The following is a 17050-nucleotide window of genomic DNA, read 5'->3' on the forward strand; positions in this document are numbered from 1 at the left end:
CTGTGAATCTCTTTAGTCCCTCTTCTTTCTCTGAAACACCAAGGTTTTGCCTTATTATTAATTATTTTATTTATTTTTGGAACAGATAAGATATGCTATAGTTAAAAAGGTAGGAAAGGGGTATACAATGAGAACTAAATCTCTCACACCTGTCCTTCACCCACCCGGGGTGGTCCACCCACCTTCATCCAGCTCCCCTTCCCAGCAGCCATCAGCACCAACCTGGTATGTAATTTGTTGGGTCACAGGCCCCTGGAAATCTGATGAAATTTGTGAACCTTTTCTAAGGCAAATGCATGAGTGCACAAACATATCAGACTGTGGCCTTTCACAAGAATCACAGACCCCTGAAGCCCATCTGTGGTTTGAAGGTAGGAATCCCAGCCTGTATTGCACCTTCTCCCTTAGTATAATTTGTGGATCCCTGTACAAAATAAAGACCACAGAGCTCCTTGTTTAAAGAGTTTCAAGACAGCAACAGCAGAGCATTAAACTAAGCATAGGGCCCTGTGTGACTGCACACGTCAAACATTCATAAAGCCAGTCTTGCATCTCTTCCTTCCCTCTGGCTCTTCTACTTCTACCTTTATAACGATTATTCTTATATCTATGACTCTTGCCCCAACTTGTTCTGAACTTCAGACCCAGCCATCCAGGGAACTGATGAAACTCTCCTTATGGATGTTCTAACATTTCAAACTCAGTCTCCAAAATGGAGCCATTTACCATCTATTCTCTGCCCCCTAACCCTAATTCCTCCGTATCCTCCTGCAAATTGTGACTCTTCCCTCTTTATGCCCAGCCACTTAATTGCCAAGTCCTATCTACTCTGACTCTCAAATCAATGCTGCCTCTACTTTCCCACCGCCATCTCTCTCAGGATGGTCCTTCATTGCCCTTTGTATGTAAACTGTGATTGGCCCTACCCTTGCCTCTGTTGCTCCAACCCATGCACAGCTCTCCCAGCCTCCTCCTCCCAAAGAATCATCATGATCATGTAATTTTCACACATAAAGACCTTGACTCTCACTGCCTACAGAGTTGGACACTACCTCCTTCGAAGTAGGGCTTCAAACCAAACCTTTTCCATTACCCTCCTCTTCATGTCCCCAAGGTTTCAACTTAACTGCAGAACCACCTGGTCTTTTAACGGGCCCAGTGTGTTCTCCTGCATTTGAAAATGTGAACCATTTCTGTTCATTGTCCCCAGAGATTAGGCTATGTATTTCTCTAGTCCTTCACCACGGCCACTGCCCATGGCCCTGCTCACTTTGTCACCTGTATTTCTTCTACTGTCCCTCTTCCTCTTCTCCCTCATTCTTAACTGGAAGGGGAACCTCAGATGAAAAGGTGGATGAAATCACAATTAAGTATCAAGCAGACAGGAGTGGAGTCCCAGCTCTGTTTGCCTATTGACCTCTCAGACAAGTTACTCACACTCTTTCTTCCACAGTAAAAAAGGCAGTAACACCCTATATAGTCATTAAAGAATTAACAGATAAAGTGAATAAAGTACTAAGGATAGTGTCACTGTCATATTATCTCATGCTGGGCTGGTCTCACTTGGCTCCTTCTCAGCTATAAGGACACAGAGGACATCTCATCCCTCTTTCCATCAAGTTCTGGGAACCTGAGTAGGGTGAGGTGGAGGCCTGGCCCTTGGGTGCTCATGTAACTGCAGTACATGTTTGAGTGTGAGGGGAGCTGCTGCCTCTGTTCCTTTTGTTCAAACTCGTGGCTCAGGCAGCAGCAGGCGTGGGTGTCACCAGGAAAGGCACTGACAGCTTCAGTTCTCACCTGGGGTTTGCAGGTGACAGCTGGAGCAGTGGGGCCTTGTCAGCAAGAGGCGCAGGCTGACCATACCATGCCCCAGCTGGTGGGCCTCTCTGGTGGATGTGGCCTCACCTTGAACCAGTCTAGGTCACAGCTGAATGTAGCTCTGGGAGCTAAGGGTAGCCTCTAGCCTACTCCTTGTGGTATATGTTAGGATAAGGAGACGACGACTTGGTACCACTGTCACTAAGTTACTAAATTACTCCTAGCTCCTCTCCAGGCCTGTTTTCTCGTCAACAAGGGCACGAAGTTAGACCCAACTATCTCTAAGGGCCTGTGGTCACCTGCCCCAGACTGCACCGGGACTAAGTTCTGAAGCCTCCCTAGAGATTAAGGTTCCTTGCTCCTCTGGGCCTGAGTTTTCTAGTCTGTAACAGTTTCCTACAGCCATCCCTTCTGTGGGGGTGTTGAGAACAGAGAGTCAAAGTGAACAGGTGCAGTAGAAAAACTCTTTATTGAAAAGGAAAGGGTGGCCCCTTGCTGGTACCTCCTGGGCTCTGGCCAAAGCGGGGTTACCACCCGCTCTGGTCCTCACACTGGCATCTGAAGGCAAAAGACAGTCCACACCTCACCTTTAATAGCCTTAAAGGGGAAGTGCCATGGTGTAGGGATAAACCAGAGAAATAATTCTCACAACTAGCACTTCCAGACCCTTGCCTTTAACTTCTTAAAGGCACGTGAACAAGTGCAGCAGGTAAGAGCCAGAACGTTTTAGAGAAAGTCTCCAAGAAGGGTCTCCGTTTATTTACCTTTAAGAATCTCTTAAAGGTGAGGAATATTAGTGCAGAGTATAAAGGTGGAAAACCCTGTAAAGGAGTCTACAAAGCACTTTTCCAGTTCTCGGCTTTAGGATCTCTTTGCAGGAGAGGTGGTCAAGCGCGAAGTAATAAAAAACAAAATATCTTGCAAAACAATTTTCCTTCCTGCCCGCAGGAACCCGCCCCGCCCACCCTCTGCGGTGCGGTGCGCCCCCCTGGGTCCGAGTCCTGCCTCCCAAGCGCTGGGCTGAGGGTGGGGGAGGAGGGGGTGTATCCAAAGATCTTCCCCCAAACCCCGTGGACGAGCCGGGGCGTCCTGGGAGATTTTGGTTTCCTAGACCGTCTTCACAAAGGAAGCCGGACAGGGGCGGGGCAGGGCGGGGCTAGGCAAGGGGTCTAGCGGAGTGAGTGGTGACCATGGCGACCAAGGTGACCAGGGCGACCGTGGCTCAGAGCACGGAGAGGTCGTGACACGACCTGGAGCGCTGCTTGAAGAACTTGGCGTTGCGGGGCACCAGGTTGGCGAGGAAGCGCTTGGCCTTCTTGGTGAGGCTCTCGCGCCGCGCAGTTGGCGCGGCGCCCCCCGGACTGCCCCACTCCTGCCGCTGGAGCCCTGCGCGGCTCAGGCCGCGCCGCAGCCGGATCTGGCGTACTGCGCCCTCGAAGAGCTCGCGCGTGTTGTGGTGCAGCGCGGCGGATGTCTCGATGTGCTTGCAGCTCAGTGTTCCTGCCAGGTGGCGGCTCTCTGCGGGAAGGGACGGGTTCAGGGGCCTGCCTGCCTGCCTGATTGCACTGGGCCTGGGGCAGAGTAAGGTGTGAGAAAGGGTTGGACAACGTAAGAGGACGGGCAGGGATGCTGTGGGGAGAGGGGAGGGAGAAAGGGACCTTGGATAAGAGGTGAAGGGGAGTGAAGAGGAGGGATTCTCAGGCCCCTAGGTTGGGCAGTGGTAGACTGCCTTTAGACTGGGGCAGTTTAGAAATGCAGTTAAGTTGGTGCACCTGGGGGTAAAAAGGCCTCATGGAAAAGAGTAGATAGATGTGGGAAGGAGAAGACCCATTGAGATTGCAAGTATGATGAGGTTCTGGATACCCACCCTCCAGTGAGACCTCCCTGGAGCGGGCCAGGTCACTCTTGTTTCCAACCAGGATGACAGGCAGGTCGTGGTGGGGCCTCCCAGCCCGGAGTCGAAGTAGGGTCTCTGGAACTTTGGAGAAGCTTCGTCGGTCAGTGACTGAGAAGACGATGAGAAAGGCATCCCCGGTCTGAAGGCAGTGGTCCCTCAGCCATCCTCCTGCATCCCCCTGCAGATGGGCAGAGAGAGTCATGGACTGTCAGGGCTGGAGGCATGGGAGAACCTGTTCCACGCCTACATCTCAAGGACGAGGAATCAGGATGTGAGGGAGAAGCCACTTGCTTAAAACAGCAGAGCCACTTAATGGCAGAATCTCCATACCCAGGGCATGTTTGTGGAGGAGGGACAAGTTAGTAATGTGAGCCCCACTCTGGAGAATTAGAGACATGGTATCCTAGACTAGGGTAGCCCTTCTTACTTTCTGATACACGGTGTATGCTATTCAAGTGTATGTAACCTGGTCTCTCATAGTAACCATTTATGTCCAAATGTTCACAAATCTTTTTTTTTTCTTTCCCTGATATTCCAGAGCCCTGAGCCCTTGTTCTGTCCTGTCAGACTCTTCCAGGCTGAAAAAAATGTATGGTCAGGGTCATTTTCAGGAGGTTTAGCCTGGCTTATAGCTGTAGGGTTTGCCAAAATCAGATCCTAACTTTCCTCTGGGTCCGAAGATCCTGGAAAGACAGTGGCTCTCAGTTGCACCCTAGCATGGGCCTTTGCCTTTTGAGACGATAACACATGTTGAAACCAGCTTCTGCAGTCCCCCAGCCTTGAGCCAGGCTTTGCCCTTCCCCAGATCTCTCCGGGTTCATCACCCGCTTGCAGCCACATCTTAGTTCTCACCTGTTCCCAGATGTCATAAACAACTAAAGTTACTTCCTCCTTATCCACCGTGATGCGTCTCTCATAGGTGTCCTCTGTTGGGAAATAAGGACAGGGAATAGAACTCATTAGGAGGCTCCCAACACTGGTGAGACCTGGTAACCAGGGATGCCTCAGAGTCCAGAACCAGGGACCCTCTTTCAGGGAGGTTGTCACAGAAAGCATTGGAAAAACTTTTCTTAGGTTCTGGCCTCCAGGGGCTGCTCATGCCTGGAGCTCTTCCATCCCTGACTAGGGCTCTAGAGGTACCCTCAACCCTTGCAGGGCTCCCCCAAATACCTGGGTTCTCTGGCTCATGAGCACTGTCTCCCTGGAGACTGCCAAAAGTGCCTGCTAGGGTGCTCTTGCCCACACCGCTTTCCCCCACTAGCATGACCTTGAAGATGCCATCTTTTTGGGTAAGGGCTGCCTCCCCTGAGCCCAAGGAGTCAGAGGAGCCAGAGGACGAGGCTTGAGGTGGCCAGTCAAGTTCATCTACAGCCTGGGCCCGCCGCAGCTGGTGCTTGTAGGGGACAGGCATACTGCCTCTTCGTCTGGGGACCCCCAGGGCAGAGGGCGGCTCGCTCCGGTCCAACCCTGCCAGCAGTTTATCTTGCTTCTTCAGCAGTGTTGCATTTTTTTCTGGGGGGCAAAGAGAAAGAAGCTATGAACAGGGTGTGCCTAGCCATCTGCAGAAGGCTCAGTCCTGGCTGCTCCAGCTTCAGAGGCCCAATTGATGATCATGACCCAGGAGGAGCTTAGAATCTTTGGCCTGACCTCTTACACTGAAACTCTCCTAGGAGCCTGAACTGGGAGGGCACCGAGGAGCTGACCTGATGGCGTGTCCCAAGTGGTTCCAGCCATAACCTATTCAAAACATGCTCCATGCAGGGGAGGCACCTGAATGCAGCCTTGCACACCCACTCACACTTCACACTGACACACTGGCAACCCCCCCCGCCCCCACACACACACACTAGGCCTCTAGCCCCAGGGCTGCTCCTCCTTCAGCCAAGAGGCTCTGCCCCTACTGCTTCCTGCACTGGTAACCCCCTCACTTGCTGGCTCAGGGATGAGAAGCTGAAGCTGCTGCCCATGTTCTCAGGGGTAGGTAGTGGTAGTCAAAAACTTTGTGGAGAGCCTGTTCCCAGGGAAGGGCCTTTGTTCTTTGAGTTGTGTGTTTTGGGTCTCCATGAGTGTGTGCATGGGGGAGCTGCCTCTTCCCGTAGCCCTGTGGGTGAGGATCCTCCACTGAGAGTGCTGCATCCCTGGCCGTCCCAGTGAGTTGGAGTGAGTATTATGTTCTTGGTGAGGTCGGGGGAGTGTGGCAGAGAGGGAGAGAGCGGGTGCAGGAGAGAATGACAATGCACAGGGTCAGGGTAACTGGGATGAAGATGGACAGACATAACAAAGGGGGATGGAGAGAGGCTGGAAATAGTCCAGGATCAATACTTGGCCAGCAGCCAGAGCCTCCAGGGAGCTAGAAGAAACCCTCCTAACAGGTATCCCCTGGAAGCCCCTAACCCGTGATTCCCAGGCTTGTGGGCTGCCCCTTCCCTTTCCCCCTTCCCTCCCGCCCACCCCAGCCTCTTGGGAATGACACTGACCTAGGGGGCCAAGCACCAGTTTCCCAAGCGAAGCCCTGGGGGTGAGGGGGAGGGGCATCTAAGCAGCTCGTCCAGCCCCATTCCTAGTGTGAATGGGAGGCTTCCCCACTTTCCGACTTGCTCTTCCCCTCTTGCTGTTTGGATTCAAGCTCCTTTAATCCCTAGTTCTGACTTCCCCACCAAAGCTTCAGCTCCCACCTACGTGGTTCCATCTGAAACCTGCCCAGCTCAGCCTCACCTGGTGTGGGCGTCCCTGGCGGGGAGGCCTGGTGGCTGCCGGAGGGACAGAGTGCTGTGGTTTCTGTGTCCGTGTCCATGTCGGTGTCCAGGTCCGAATGCATCCGCGTGCGTGCACAACCCGGCGGCGACTCGCAGCACCCGCTACCTCACTCAGCAGCACTGTCAGCTTTTCCCTTTAAATGCCATCCCCTACGTGTCCTCCCCCCACCACCAGACACCTGGGGAAATTGTCCCGCCTCCTGATGAGGTCACACATGCTAATGAGTGATGTCAGTGGGATTCCCTCCTTTCTGCTCCCCCCCCCCCCCCCACCGCGGCCTTTTGTGTCACTTCCCTCTGGGAGTACACACACTGCAGAGAGTCTGGTTAAGACGGAACAAAGTCAGAGGGCAGAGGAAGAGAGAGGTTGGGAGAATTGGGGCGAGGGGTCGGTGGGTAAGGGGGCTGAGCACGGCAGGAAGCAGGAGGCAGGGACAGGAGGACCAGACGACGTCTTTCTCCAGGAGCCAGGATTATGAGTCATTTGTCTCTGTGACCCCAGTCCCCTAGCCCAGTGTCCAGCCTGGAGTGAGTGCTCTGTGGCTAAATGGAGGGGCTTGAGGCAGAAACCAAAATAAGTGCAGAGAGAGAGGGACAGTCACCATACCAACAAGTTTCCCCAGCATTCTCTCCTTCCCCACAACACTCCTTCTGGGCTAAGCCCCACAAAAGTATCCATTTCCCAGCCTGGCCCCTAGGCAGATGGGGGCTTTGTTTGGGCAGCTCCCTTTTGTCACCAAGTTCAGGTGGTGCAAACCATTGTGGTTCCTCTCCCTTCCTGCCAGGCCCACCAACCTAGTGTTAATCAGAGCAGGAAAAAAGGGAGGAACCACAGGGAGAGACTAACCCTCTGGAAGTTCCCAACCCAAAGGAGGGGGTGAAGAGTGCCAGCCCCTCCCCTCCAGTCCCTCTTTGGGTCAGTCTAGCTCTCTGCAAAGATGGGAGGGCCTGTTTCTTCTACTGTTCCCTTCCCGCCCAGTTTCTTTTCCCTTCAGGCATCTACTCTTGTCTTCTTTCCCGACACCCGCAAGCACCCAAATGTTCTTATTTCCGGGAAGCCGCTGACCCTATTGTTGCCAGGTGCTGGGCTAAGCATCTTCCTGCATTATCGCCTTTTATCCTCATGACTGTAAGGCTCAGAGTGGCAGGCGGGTGGCTGGTCCCCAAATCAATCATGCCACTGGAAAAAAAAAGCAAGGACACCAGATTGGTGTGGCTCAGTGGACTGAGCACTAGCCTGTGAACCCAAAGGTCACCGTTTCATTCCCCGTTTAGGGCACACGCCTGAGTTGTGGGCCAGGTCCCCAGCTGGGGATGTGCAAAAGGCAACCACTTAATGTTTCTCTCCCTCTCTTCTTTTCTCTCTAAAAAATAAATGAATATATATTTTTTTTAAGTAAGGGCTTCAGAACTCCACCCCTCCACCCAGTTCTTTCACCTCTACCCTATGCTGCCTTCCCGGTCTTAAATACTCCAACTGTCTCCTGTTACTGGGAATGCTCCGTATTGCACTCTTCCGTGAACTTTTCCAATAGAAGAGGGAAATGGTAATCTTTGGACTAAGATGCAATGACAGTTCATTTACCTGTAGGTCAACTACAGGGCAACATTGTAGGGTCTAGTGGGGACAGAAAAGACTCCTGAGCAGGTACAATACTCATGCACTTTAATCACTGGACAACCACAGACCACTTAATCCTTCCTTTATTCATAATTTTAATGTGTCCATGTGTGTTCATGTACTCATAGATCAGAAGCACATTAAGAGCAACAAGTCAGCCCTGGTTGGTGTGGCTCAGTGGATTGAGTGCAGTCCTGTGAACCAAAGGGTCACTGGTTTGATCCCCAGTCAGGGCACATGCCTGGGTTGCAGGCCAGGTCCCCAGTGGGGGCCATGTGAGAGGCAACTACACACTGATATTTCTCTCCCTCTCTTCCCCTCTCTAAAAATAAATAAAATAAAGTCTTAAAAAACGAAGAGCAGTGACACCTAATAGCCTGGTAGTTAGGGAAGCAGCACCACAAAAAACTTTTAAAGCAATCATAAGCATTTTTAAAATGCTCTAGTCCTGACCAGTGTGGTTTGGTGGGTTGAATGTCGTCCTGCAAAGTGAAAGGTCACTGGTTTGATTCCCGGTCAAGGCACATGCCTGGGCTGTGGGTTGGGTCCCAGTCTGTGAGGCATGTGATTGCTGTTTCTCTCTCACATGGATGTTTCCCCTCCCTCCCTTCCTCCCTGACCTTCTCTCTAAAAATAAATAAATAATCTTTAAAAATTGCTCTGTCATTTGGCATAATGGCAAACAGCCCCCTCATGCTACTGTAACTTCTGAAAACATTGCTGAAGAGGAGCCATTAATTTCTATGAAGATCCTCAGCTTCCCAGAAAAATTTGTTATGTTGCAGATGTGCTAAAGATGAACATAATGTTTTAGAATGGTTTTCTTCCAAAGTGAGTTTTTAGAAAAGTTTTAAATTATAAAGGGGTGAGCTTGATATAGCTGGAAAACTCAATTAGGTGGTTGGATTCATTTCTATGCTATCAAATTAGAGTGAGTCAGCAGCTGCAGAACCCAGCAGGGGACCCTGACCATGACTTCTGCCTGCCCTCAAACCAGCTTTAGGCCACAGGAACAGGTTTCACCTTGAACCTTTGGTGCTCACACAGCCTTTGCTGTGTGGCTGGAGGACCTTCTTCCTTCCCAGTGAGAACTGGAGCTATGTGAGGCCCAGATTCTGCTCCTTAAGGACTGAATTCTGTTATCTGAGATTCCTGGCCCATCCCCCTCTCAAGCTAACACCTCCCACCTCCTCTTACACCCCTGATACTGGGCATCACTGGTCGTACTGTCTATCCTGATAGTGTTTGAAGTTGCCTTTTTCCCCTTGGGCCATAGTTAAAACTAACTCGGGTGACTGTTCTCCAATGCTCCGCCCTCTCCTGGGTAGGAGCCTGTTTTGGTTTTCCCTTACGACCTGTACAAGGCCAACTCCCTCTCCCTGCCAACCTAGGGTTTCAGTGTGGTTGATAAACGTAGTGTTACTGCTTGCGTCTCCTACAGCACGCCCAGCACCTAGAGAAGCTTCCTTCGGGCTTGTAGATCTCCCTATACACACAGGCCTTCCTAGTGAACTCTACCCTCAAGTCCTCCCCTCCAGCACTCTGAGCCTTCCACCATGAGGGGCATTCTACCTTAAATCTTTGTCTGCTTTCAAGTTACAAAAAAAGGTCTGGGGTAGGATAAGGGATGAAGATACCAGGTTGAAGGTTTCTGAGATGGCTGCCAGGGAAGACAGGCACATGGAGAGGGCAGAGCGGGTGATGGAGGGATGGGAGGGGAAATCACCATTCCTCATTGCACTGGGCCTGACACTGGTGGGACCCAGGGGTTGTTGGCACTTGGGAAAGAAGGTCCAAAGAGAGAACAGTAAGCAAGAATGAGGATCTCTAGAGCCCCTTCCCCAGTCTCTGGAGAGGGTCTGACGTGAAAGGAACTTGCGTCTTTCCTGAGCCAAGATGCCAGGGCCCCAGGGCTGCACCATACCCCATCTCTGCCATTCCTCAGGCTCTCGCTCACTGGGAGAGAGGAAACATTATGCAGTCAGTGTGCATGTAAAGATGTTGATGGGGTGATCAACAGAGGGGTGGAGAGAGGCTAAACTGGACAGAAAGTGTAAGGATGAGACTGGAAGTTCCCCTGGGGGCTGGTTCCATCAGGGATGTCTCAGTGCTGCTCCTGGGGCACCAGACTCCTTCTATACCCTTTTCCACATTTTAATACCAAACTCTAGGACAGCTCCATCACCTTTCTTTTCAGAGGCCGGGTTCCAACATTTTCCACAGATTATTCCCACCTCCATCACCCTCAGCTCTTTGGCTCTGCTCTGGCCACTGCTTGTGCTCCTACCCCTTTCCTGAGGAGGTTCAGGATCCAGCCTACAGCCCTCACCCTCAAGGCTGCTTAGTTTGCTTATCTTGTGGACACTCACCCTGACTAGAACTCACAACTCTATTCCAACTACTGACAGCATTCTTTAGGATCTAGTTTGGGCCCTCTTCCAGGAAGACCTCTTAGGTTTGGCCAGCATCTTCACACCCTAAATGTTTTTGATTTTTCTCTTGATTCACCTTTGCCTGCTCTAAGGCAGCCTAGCTACTAAAAGTTCATCTGTCTCCCCTAGGACAGACCGTGTGGTGGCGGAAGGCGTCACAGCTCCCACGGTCCAATGGGGACAGTCTGTGATCTGTACTCTGGGAGTACTCCACCATTGGGGGCCTTCTGGCTATAGGGCCCAGCCTGGCAGTGAAGAGGTTTGGCGATCACCCTGGTATCAACCACAGTGGAGCTGGGTCCTGGGTGGTGAGTGGAGGTGGAAAGGGTTGGTTCTTATGGCCCCTTGAACTTTCTTACCCGCTGAGTGGTATAACATTTAAGACTGTGTGGTTAGATCAATAGGAAGAGGCAGAAGTAGAGGCCAGAGCAAAGGCCCACACAAGAAGGAACTGAGAAAGGTGAGCATAAGCTGTGACAGGTAGAGAGGCAGGGTGCAGGCTCACAGCTCATTTAACAAAATTCTTAAACTTCAGATTCCTTTATTTGCACCCTTGATTTCTGGGTAATGACCTAGCTCTAGGACAGAAGCATTTGTTGTGCTCTTTTTTCAAACCAGGCCCAAAGGAAGGATCACAGGTGGCAAAACCTCAGGCCCTGCCTAAATCCTCCCCTTGTGGGTTGGAGGTCTCCAGCCAATGGCATTCTGGTGCTTAAGGCCACTTTTGGGTGGGGGATTGGAAAGGATGGAGTGTTCAGGCCCATGACCTCTTCAGAACTTTACTTTTTGAAGAACCATCCAAATGGTGGTTGTGTGAAGACAGGGTGGTCGTGGAGAGACTGTGATCTCCAGCCAGGTGCAGAGGGAGCTGTGTGTGAGACCCCTCTCTGCCTGAGGGACACCTGACTTAATAGCAGCTATACAGGGCCAAAGGGAGGCTTGCCAAGTCCCCTTAGACTGAGGGTCGAGGAGGGAAGTAGTGAAAGAGAAACTGAGCTGCTTTCTAAAGGGTTGTTGTCACTGCGACTAGAGCCCTCAGGGTAGCCGTGCCACCTCAGGCAAGCAGTGGCTCATCCTCTGCTTCAACCACCCAAAGCCCTGGCTCAGCCAGTGGCACCAGCAGTACGTCGTCCTCATCCTCTGGGGACAGGACTATCGTGTGGGGTTCAGGTGGGGTTCGGGTTGGACCTGGGGGCTGAGTTGGTCCTGGGGGCCAAAGGCTGGGCAGGAGGCGGCCTCGCAGGGCCTGCACCACTCCAGACAGCAGTGACGGTTCTATGGGCACTGAGGGCAGTGGCCCTGGGACCTCTGGGACAGTAGGGATAGCCGGAGGTATGCTGGAAGATGGGAGGGGAGCCTTGGCAGGCAGGGGGGGTGCCTGTTCTCCATCATGCCCACCTACTGCCCCAACCTCATGGGCCAGACCTGTACTTCCATCTAGGGCTTCAAGGGGAGCATCAGAAGGTGTGACCTGGGGTCTGGTCTCAGGGGTCCGGGCTGGGGTATTGGATCGAGGAAGAAGGCCCCAGCGGCGGAGACGGCGCACCAGGCGGCGCACACAGCGGCTCCGATGGCGGCGGCGGGCACCTGAGGCACCCCCTGGAGTCATATCTTGGCGCAAGATCTGTAGCAGAGAACGCAGGTTGCCCAGCACTGAGTTCTGCAAGGACAGAAGGCAGACATCAGAGTTAGAGAGGTGAGGAGGGACAGCAGCAGGGCCACAGTGGGGTTGGGAGCAGGATGAGGTAGGGTTGGGGATAGTGACTTACATCATTAGGGTTCTCTGTAGGGAAGTCCTCCACAGGTGGGATGGCACCCTGGGCAATGAGCTGCCCATAGGAGGGAGGTGCCTGCTGCTGCACAATCTCAGCCTCCATTCGGGAGAGGGGGGCAAAGATGCTGGAAGGAATGAGGGCTGCTCAGTCAGAGTTGGTTCTGGATAGAGCAGCCTGTCCGAGTCTAGACAGGCCTCTTCCCTCCATACCCAGGACAGGACAACTGAAGCTATGCTATGGTTTTCCCAAGTCACTGAGGTCCCCTCCTTCGAGGTTGCCTTCAGAACCCAGAGCTATCCTTCCATCGGAGAAGCATACCTTTCCCCTAGCTGGATAACCCCATGAACCAACCCATAAGCTTGTCACGGGAACCTATGCCAAACATGGGCACCCTCATGCTCTCTGGTGGCAGCAGGGGCCCTGTCTCACCCTCAGTCCCCACTCCTCTACAGCCAGCTGACCTGTACTCCTGGGTGCGAATGGCATAGAGCTTGCAGGTGCAGCCCAGAGCAATGACCAGGAGCAAGCCGCACACAAGGCTGCCAATGACTGCAGCTGTAATGACCTTGCGGGGCAGGGCATAGGAGCAGTCCCACTCGTCACTGCCGTCGGCGCAGTCTGGCTGCCCGTCGCACACCCATGTCTCATACACGCACTTCTCATCCCGGCATCGGAAGTTGCCAGGCTGGCAGTGCCGGCACCGTCTCTCATCTGCTCCATCAGCACAGAAGGTCTGGTAGTTACAGCGGTCAGCAGGCAGGTAGCAGGCTGTGGCACTCGGGGTGCCAGCAGACCCACAGGGATAGTGTCCAGGTGGGCAGCTGGGGCAGTTTTCCTCATCCGTGCCATCAGCACAGTCCCATGAGCCGTCACAGCGCTGTGCCTCACTGTAGCAGCGCTCACCTAGGCCCTCACTGGCCCCCAGGCCAGAGCCTAAGCCACAGGGTTGGTCCCAAGGCAAGCAGTAGCCCTGCACATGGTAGGTGGCGTTGAAGCCCCGACCATTGCTCCAAGGAACTGTGTGGTAGGCCACAATGGCCTGGCCAGACAGCGTCTCCACAGTGACAGCCTTGCCATTGTTGAAGTGGGTGAGCCTGCGCAGCCGCCGGGAGATCTCGGGGGGCCCAGGGCCGTCATACACATGCACTGAATCATCATAGCCCAGATCCAGGGCTGTGAAGCGCACTGCTAGGCGCCGGCCATCGTGGGGGTCCAGCAGCCAGAGGCAGTACTGGGGATGGGAGACTGAGGACAGGTGTGAGTATCCGGGGGAGGAGAAGACCCCATAGAAGTCTTCCAAGGTGTGATTGCAGGGTAGGGTGGGAAGAGAGGCTGGGGTCACATCAGGGAAGGGATCTGAACTGCAACCTGCCTCATCCGAGCCATCTCCACAGGTATCAACCCCGTCACAGTGCTGGGCCACAGGCACACAGCGGTGGTTCAGGCACTGGAATTCTTCCTGCAGGCATATCAGCCAATCTGCAGAGGCACCATGAAGAAGGGCTGTGGAGCACCGGAGCTGGCAGGATCCTCCCCTCCTCCCTGGGGCTTCCACTGCCTGTGTTAATAGCCCCATGGACATCCCTGTCTAGCTCACCTTGGCGGTAGGAGAGTAGAAAGCCCTGGCCCATAGGTGCTCTGGCCCCAGCATAGCTGTAGGTGATGGTAACATTGCCCCCAGGTAGCTGCAGAGGGCTGGCAGGTGCATCGCACAGGGAGATCTGTGGCTGGAGAGGGGAGCGTAGGATTAAGCGCTCTGAGCCACAGGCCAGGTGCAGCTTTTGGAACCTATAGGGGTGGAGGAGAACAAGATGTAAGATATTCTTGACCACTGTTGGCTTCTTCCTCCCTCAGGCCTCTTCTACTCCCAAATGCACAAATATCTACTTATTCACAATCCAAAGAGCCAAGTGAAAATTCAGTCAGCCAAATTCCTTAGTAGTCAATGGCAATAGTCCTAACAGAGGCCAGTGGCACCATGAGACTAAGATACATCCTGAAAAACTGACTTGTTTTCTGGGACTATGATAAAAACATGTGTATTGCTTTCCAGTTGTTGCAGCCCTGTCACTCAAGTACAGTGTTAGCAATAACTGACAATTACCATACAGTCTGACTTACTAGAACTTGCCATCCCCTCCAAATGCCTGGTGGTGAGATCTGGGAACACCAGCACTTCCATCCCTTTGCCCCTACAGCCTCTCCCCAGATTGCCCCTCTCCCTTCACCTACCCCTTTCTGGGTAAATTCATGAGAAGTGTACTGCGTGAAGCAAATAGCTAGGTAATTAACATGGGCCCCCGTCCCATGGCTCAAGACTGGAGGAGCCTGGGGAGACCTGGACTATTGAAGAGATCTGGAGAGGCTGAAGAATGTTCTAAGCTGATTAAGGGAATACCTCTGAACCCTAGGCAAGGATGTGCAAGGATTGAAGCACTCCTCAGAGCAGCCATATAGGAGTCCAAGGACTGTTTCCAGAGAGACTGTTGACTTTCAGAAATGACCAGGACCCAAGCTAGATGTCCATCCCAGCCCGCCTCCAATTCACTGTGTCTGGTCAAGAATAAGCCAGGCTTTTAGGACAGATGAGGCCGAATCAAATTCTACTCTTCCCCCTGTTGACAGGGATAGAATTTCCACAAAGAAATGACCCCTATAGGCTTTCCTGTGATGAAGTGGGAGGGGCAGGGGAGTGGAATAGGGACTTGCCCTGCTTCTCACCTGACTGTTACAGTCTGATCCTTGTTGCCAAGGATGAGCCAGGTGCAGTTGGCAGGGGAGCTGCGGCTGTCCCGGCCCAGGGGCCTCTGTAAGATGCCCTGCACTTCCAAAAGCACTGCTGGGGGGTCCACACAGGCTGGTGAGAGAGGCAGGGAAACTGGCTGAGAGTCTGTTACCAACCCACCTCTCCCCAGGCTTGAGGCCTTTAAGGACCTGGGTTCTTCAAGAAAGAGCAGACAGCCCTGGCTGGGTAGCTCAGCTGGTTAGAGCATTGTCTCCATAAGCCAAGGTTGCAGGGTTTGACCCTGGCCAGGGAACATACAAGAATCAAACAATGAATACATAAATAAATGGAACAATAAATTGATGTTTCTTTCTTTCCCTCTCTCCTTTCTTCTGTCTCTTTAAAATTAATTTTTTTAAAAAAGGAGCAAACTTCCCCTGACTACCCATACTCTATACAGTCAGTCTTCAGTGGGTCTCCTTCCTCCCCACATGCATCATGGCTTCACCTTAAAAGTGACAAGAGCATAAACAATCTGAGGTCTGCTTTGTGCCAGTCACTGGGGCCACTCAGCCAGGAGGAGCAGGAAATACTGTCTCTACTCTCAGGGAGACTACATTCTGGCTAGGGAGATCAAGCATGGAGATTGAGAAAAAAATCAAAAAGTACATAACTACCAGGTGAGGGCTCATACTGGGTCTCAGTTTCCCCATGTGTAAAATAAAGGGTGGATAATCTCCACTCAAAAACTACGATAGGTACCAGAAGAATTCAGAGAAGAGAAACTCCTTCTCTTGGGTCTTCCCTCATTTTTACCAAGCCCCAAGGCCCCACAGACATCATCTGCTCACCAGGATTCGCGAAAATTATCCGGTCTGGATGTGCCAGCGCGCCTCCTAGAGGAAGAGCGAGAAAGGGCAGGAGAGGGAGGCATTTAGAAGTTTTCTTCAACTGTGTGTACAACTGAAGGGGAAAAAGGGGCCACCTGGGATTTCCCGGTAGTTTATGCGAGGGGGTGGTGAAGCCGGGGCACTACCGCGTACAACCTCAAAGGAAGGTCCTGAGGCAGTATGGCCTGAGGAGTGGCCCGGAGATCTAGGGAAGCCGGAGGGAGGCTCGGGGGGGGCGACTAAAGACTTCTTGGGGGCTGGGGCAGGCAGCGCTGGGTGCGGCGGCAGGCTGGGGGCACGGGCTGGCAGGGTAGGCTGAGGGGCAGCAGAGGAGGAACCGAGCTAGAGCGTCTGGGGCTGTGACAGCCCTGGGGGCGGGGTGCCGAGTGAGGAGTTTCGTTTCGGTTTCTCACCCAGGAGCAGGAAGAGTAGGATGGCCGGCGGCATCCTGAGCCGTCCAGAGGTGCAGAAAGAGTCCCGAAGCCTCTGTCGTCTACTCAGTGCGGAGACGGCGCCGCTCCGAGCGTCCAGGCCCCCCGGTGCCGCCTCCCCAAGGGGGCTCCATGGCCGGGGCTCCTTGACCCTTGCTCGGGATGCCAGGGCTGGGGGCGGGGAGGCGGCGACTGTCCACGAGCAGGGGCGGTGACTCTCGCCAACTTCGGAGTTGTCTTCCGGGCTGCCTCCGCGTTCCCACTGGAAGCAGCCTCTCGAAGCCGGCTCCCGAAGCCCCGGGAATCGGCTCGAGGCCGGGTTCCGGGGCGCGCAGTCGCCTAGAGCTCGCCCGCAGGCCGCGAGCGCTCGGGTTCAGGCCTGGCCGCCACCTGCCGGGGCTTGAGGCCACTTCCTCTTTGAGCCAAACTTTGCGGACCCTCACCTGCACGGCCGGCCCGGGGGCGGCTTAACTTATCCAGTGCGTCTACTCAGAGGAACGCGGCAGGAGAGCGGGGAGGGGGACAGGAAGCACTGCCCAGCTCCGCGGCCCTCGTCCGGGCGGCACCCTAGAGCTCGCAGCTACCGGGGCAGAAGAAAGGGGCGGGGACGAGCCTAGCCCCACCCCCGCCCACAGCGCGCGCCCCGCCCGCTTTAACCCCGTTGCTGCCCTGCCGGGACTTGTCGGACTGGCTTCAAGAACGGGC

The 17050-nt window shown here is 53.6% G+C and overlaps 2 protein-coding genes across 2 annotated transcripts; both read right to left on the reverse strand.

The window, feature by feature from the left end:
• Positions 1-2284: 2284 nt before the first annotated feature.
• REM2 (RRAD and GEM like GTPase 2) lies at positions 2285-6630 on the reverse strand. Its single transcript, XM_024556113.4, has 5 exons — positions 6431-6630; positions 4886-5227; positions 4568-4641; positions 3686-3893; positions 2285-3336 (listed from the first exon to the last, which is right to left on the reverse strand). The coding sequence occupies exons 1-5, from the start codon at positions 6531-6533 to the stop codon at positions 3041-3043; spliced, it is 1023 nt and encodes a 340-aa protein (XP_024411881.2). The 5' UTR covers positions 6534-6630; the 3' UTR covers positions 2285-3040.
• A 4415-nt stretch (positions 6631-11045) lies between these two features.
• On the reverse strand, positions 11046-16947 carry LRP10 (LDL receptor related protein 10). Its single transcript, XM_024556968.4, has 7 exons — positions 16328-16947; positions 15876-15920; positions 15021-15156; positions 13897-14087; positions 12761-13778; positions 12294-12423; positions 11046-12184 (listed from the first exon to the last, which is right to left on the reverse strand). The coding sequence occupies exons 1-7, from the start codon at positions 16359-16361 to the stop codon at positions 11579-11581; spliced, it is 2160 nt and encodes a 719-aa protein (XP_024412736.2). The 5' UTR covers positions 16362-16947; the 3' UTR covers positions 11046-11578.
• Between the last annotated feature and the right edge of the window lie 103 nt (positions 16948-17050).

The sequence above is a fragment of the Desmodus rotundus genome, chromosome 7 (genome assembly GCF_022682495.2).
Source record: "Desmodus rotundus isolate HL8 chromosome 7, HLdesRot8A.1, whole genome shotgun sequence".
Lineage (NCBI taxonomy): Eukaryota > Metazoa > Chordata > Mammalia > Chiroptera > Phyllostomidae > Desmodus > Desmodus rotundus.

Bases quoted from the DNA above. Each gene is read 5' to 3' on its own strand.
- LRP10 (XM_024556968.4), bottom strand. From the start codon at position 16,361: ATGCCGCCGGCCATCCTACTCTTCCTGCTCCTGG. The intron at 14,088-15,020 runs GTGAGAAGCAGG...CCACCCCTATAG, and splicing joins GATCAGACTGTAACAGTCAG to GTTCCAAAAGCTGCACCTGG. The intron at 12,185-12,293 runs GTAAGTCACTAT...CTGTCCTTGCAG, and splicing joins CTACAGAGAACCCTAATGAT to AACTCAGTGCTGGGCAACCT.
- REM2 (XM_024556113.4), bottom strand. From the start codon at position 6,533: ATGCATTCGGACCTGGACACCGACATGGACACGGACACAGAAACCACA. The intron at 3,894-4,567 runs GTGAGAACTAAG...GCCCATCTGCAG, and splicing joins TTTATGACATCTGGGAACAG to GGGGATGCAGGAGGATGGCT. The intron at 3,337-3,685 runs GTGGGTATCCAG...CCCTTCCCGCAG, and splicing joins CAGGGAGGTCTCACTGGAGG to AGAGCCGCCACCTGGCAGGA.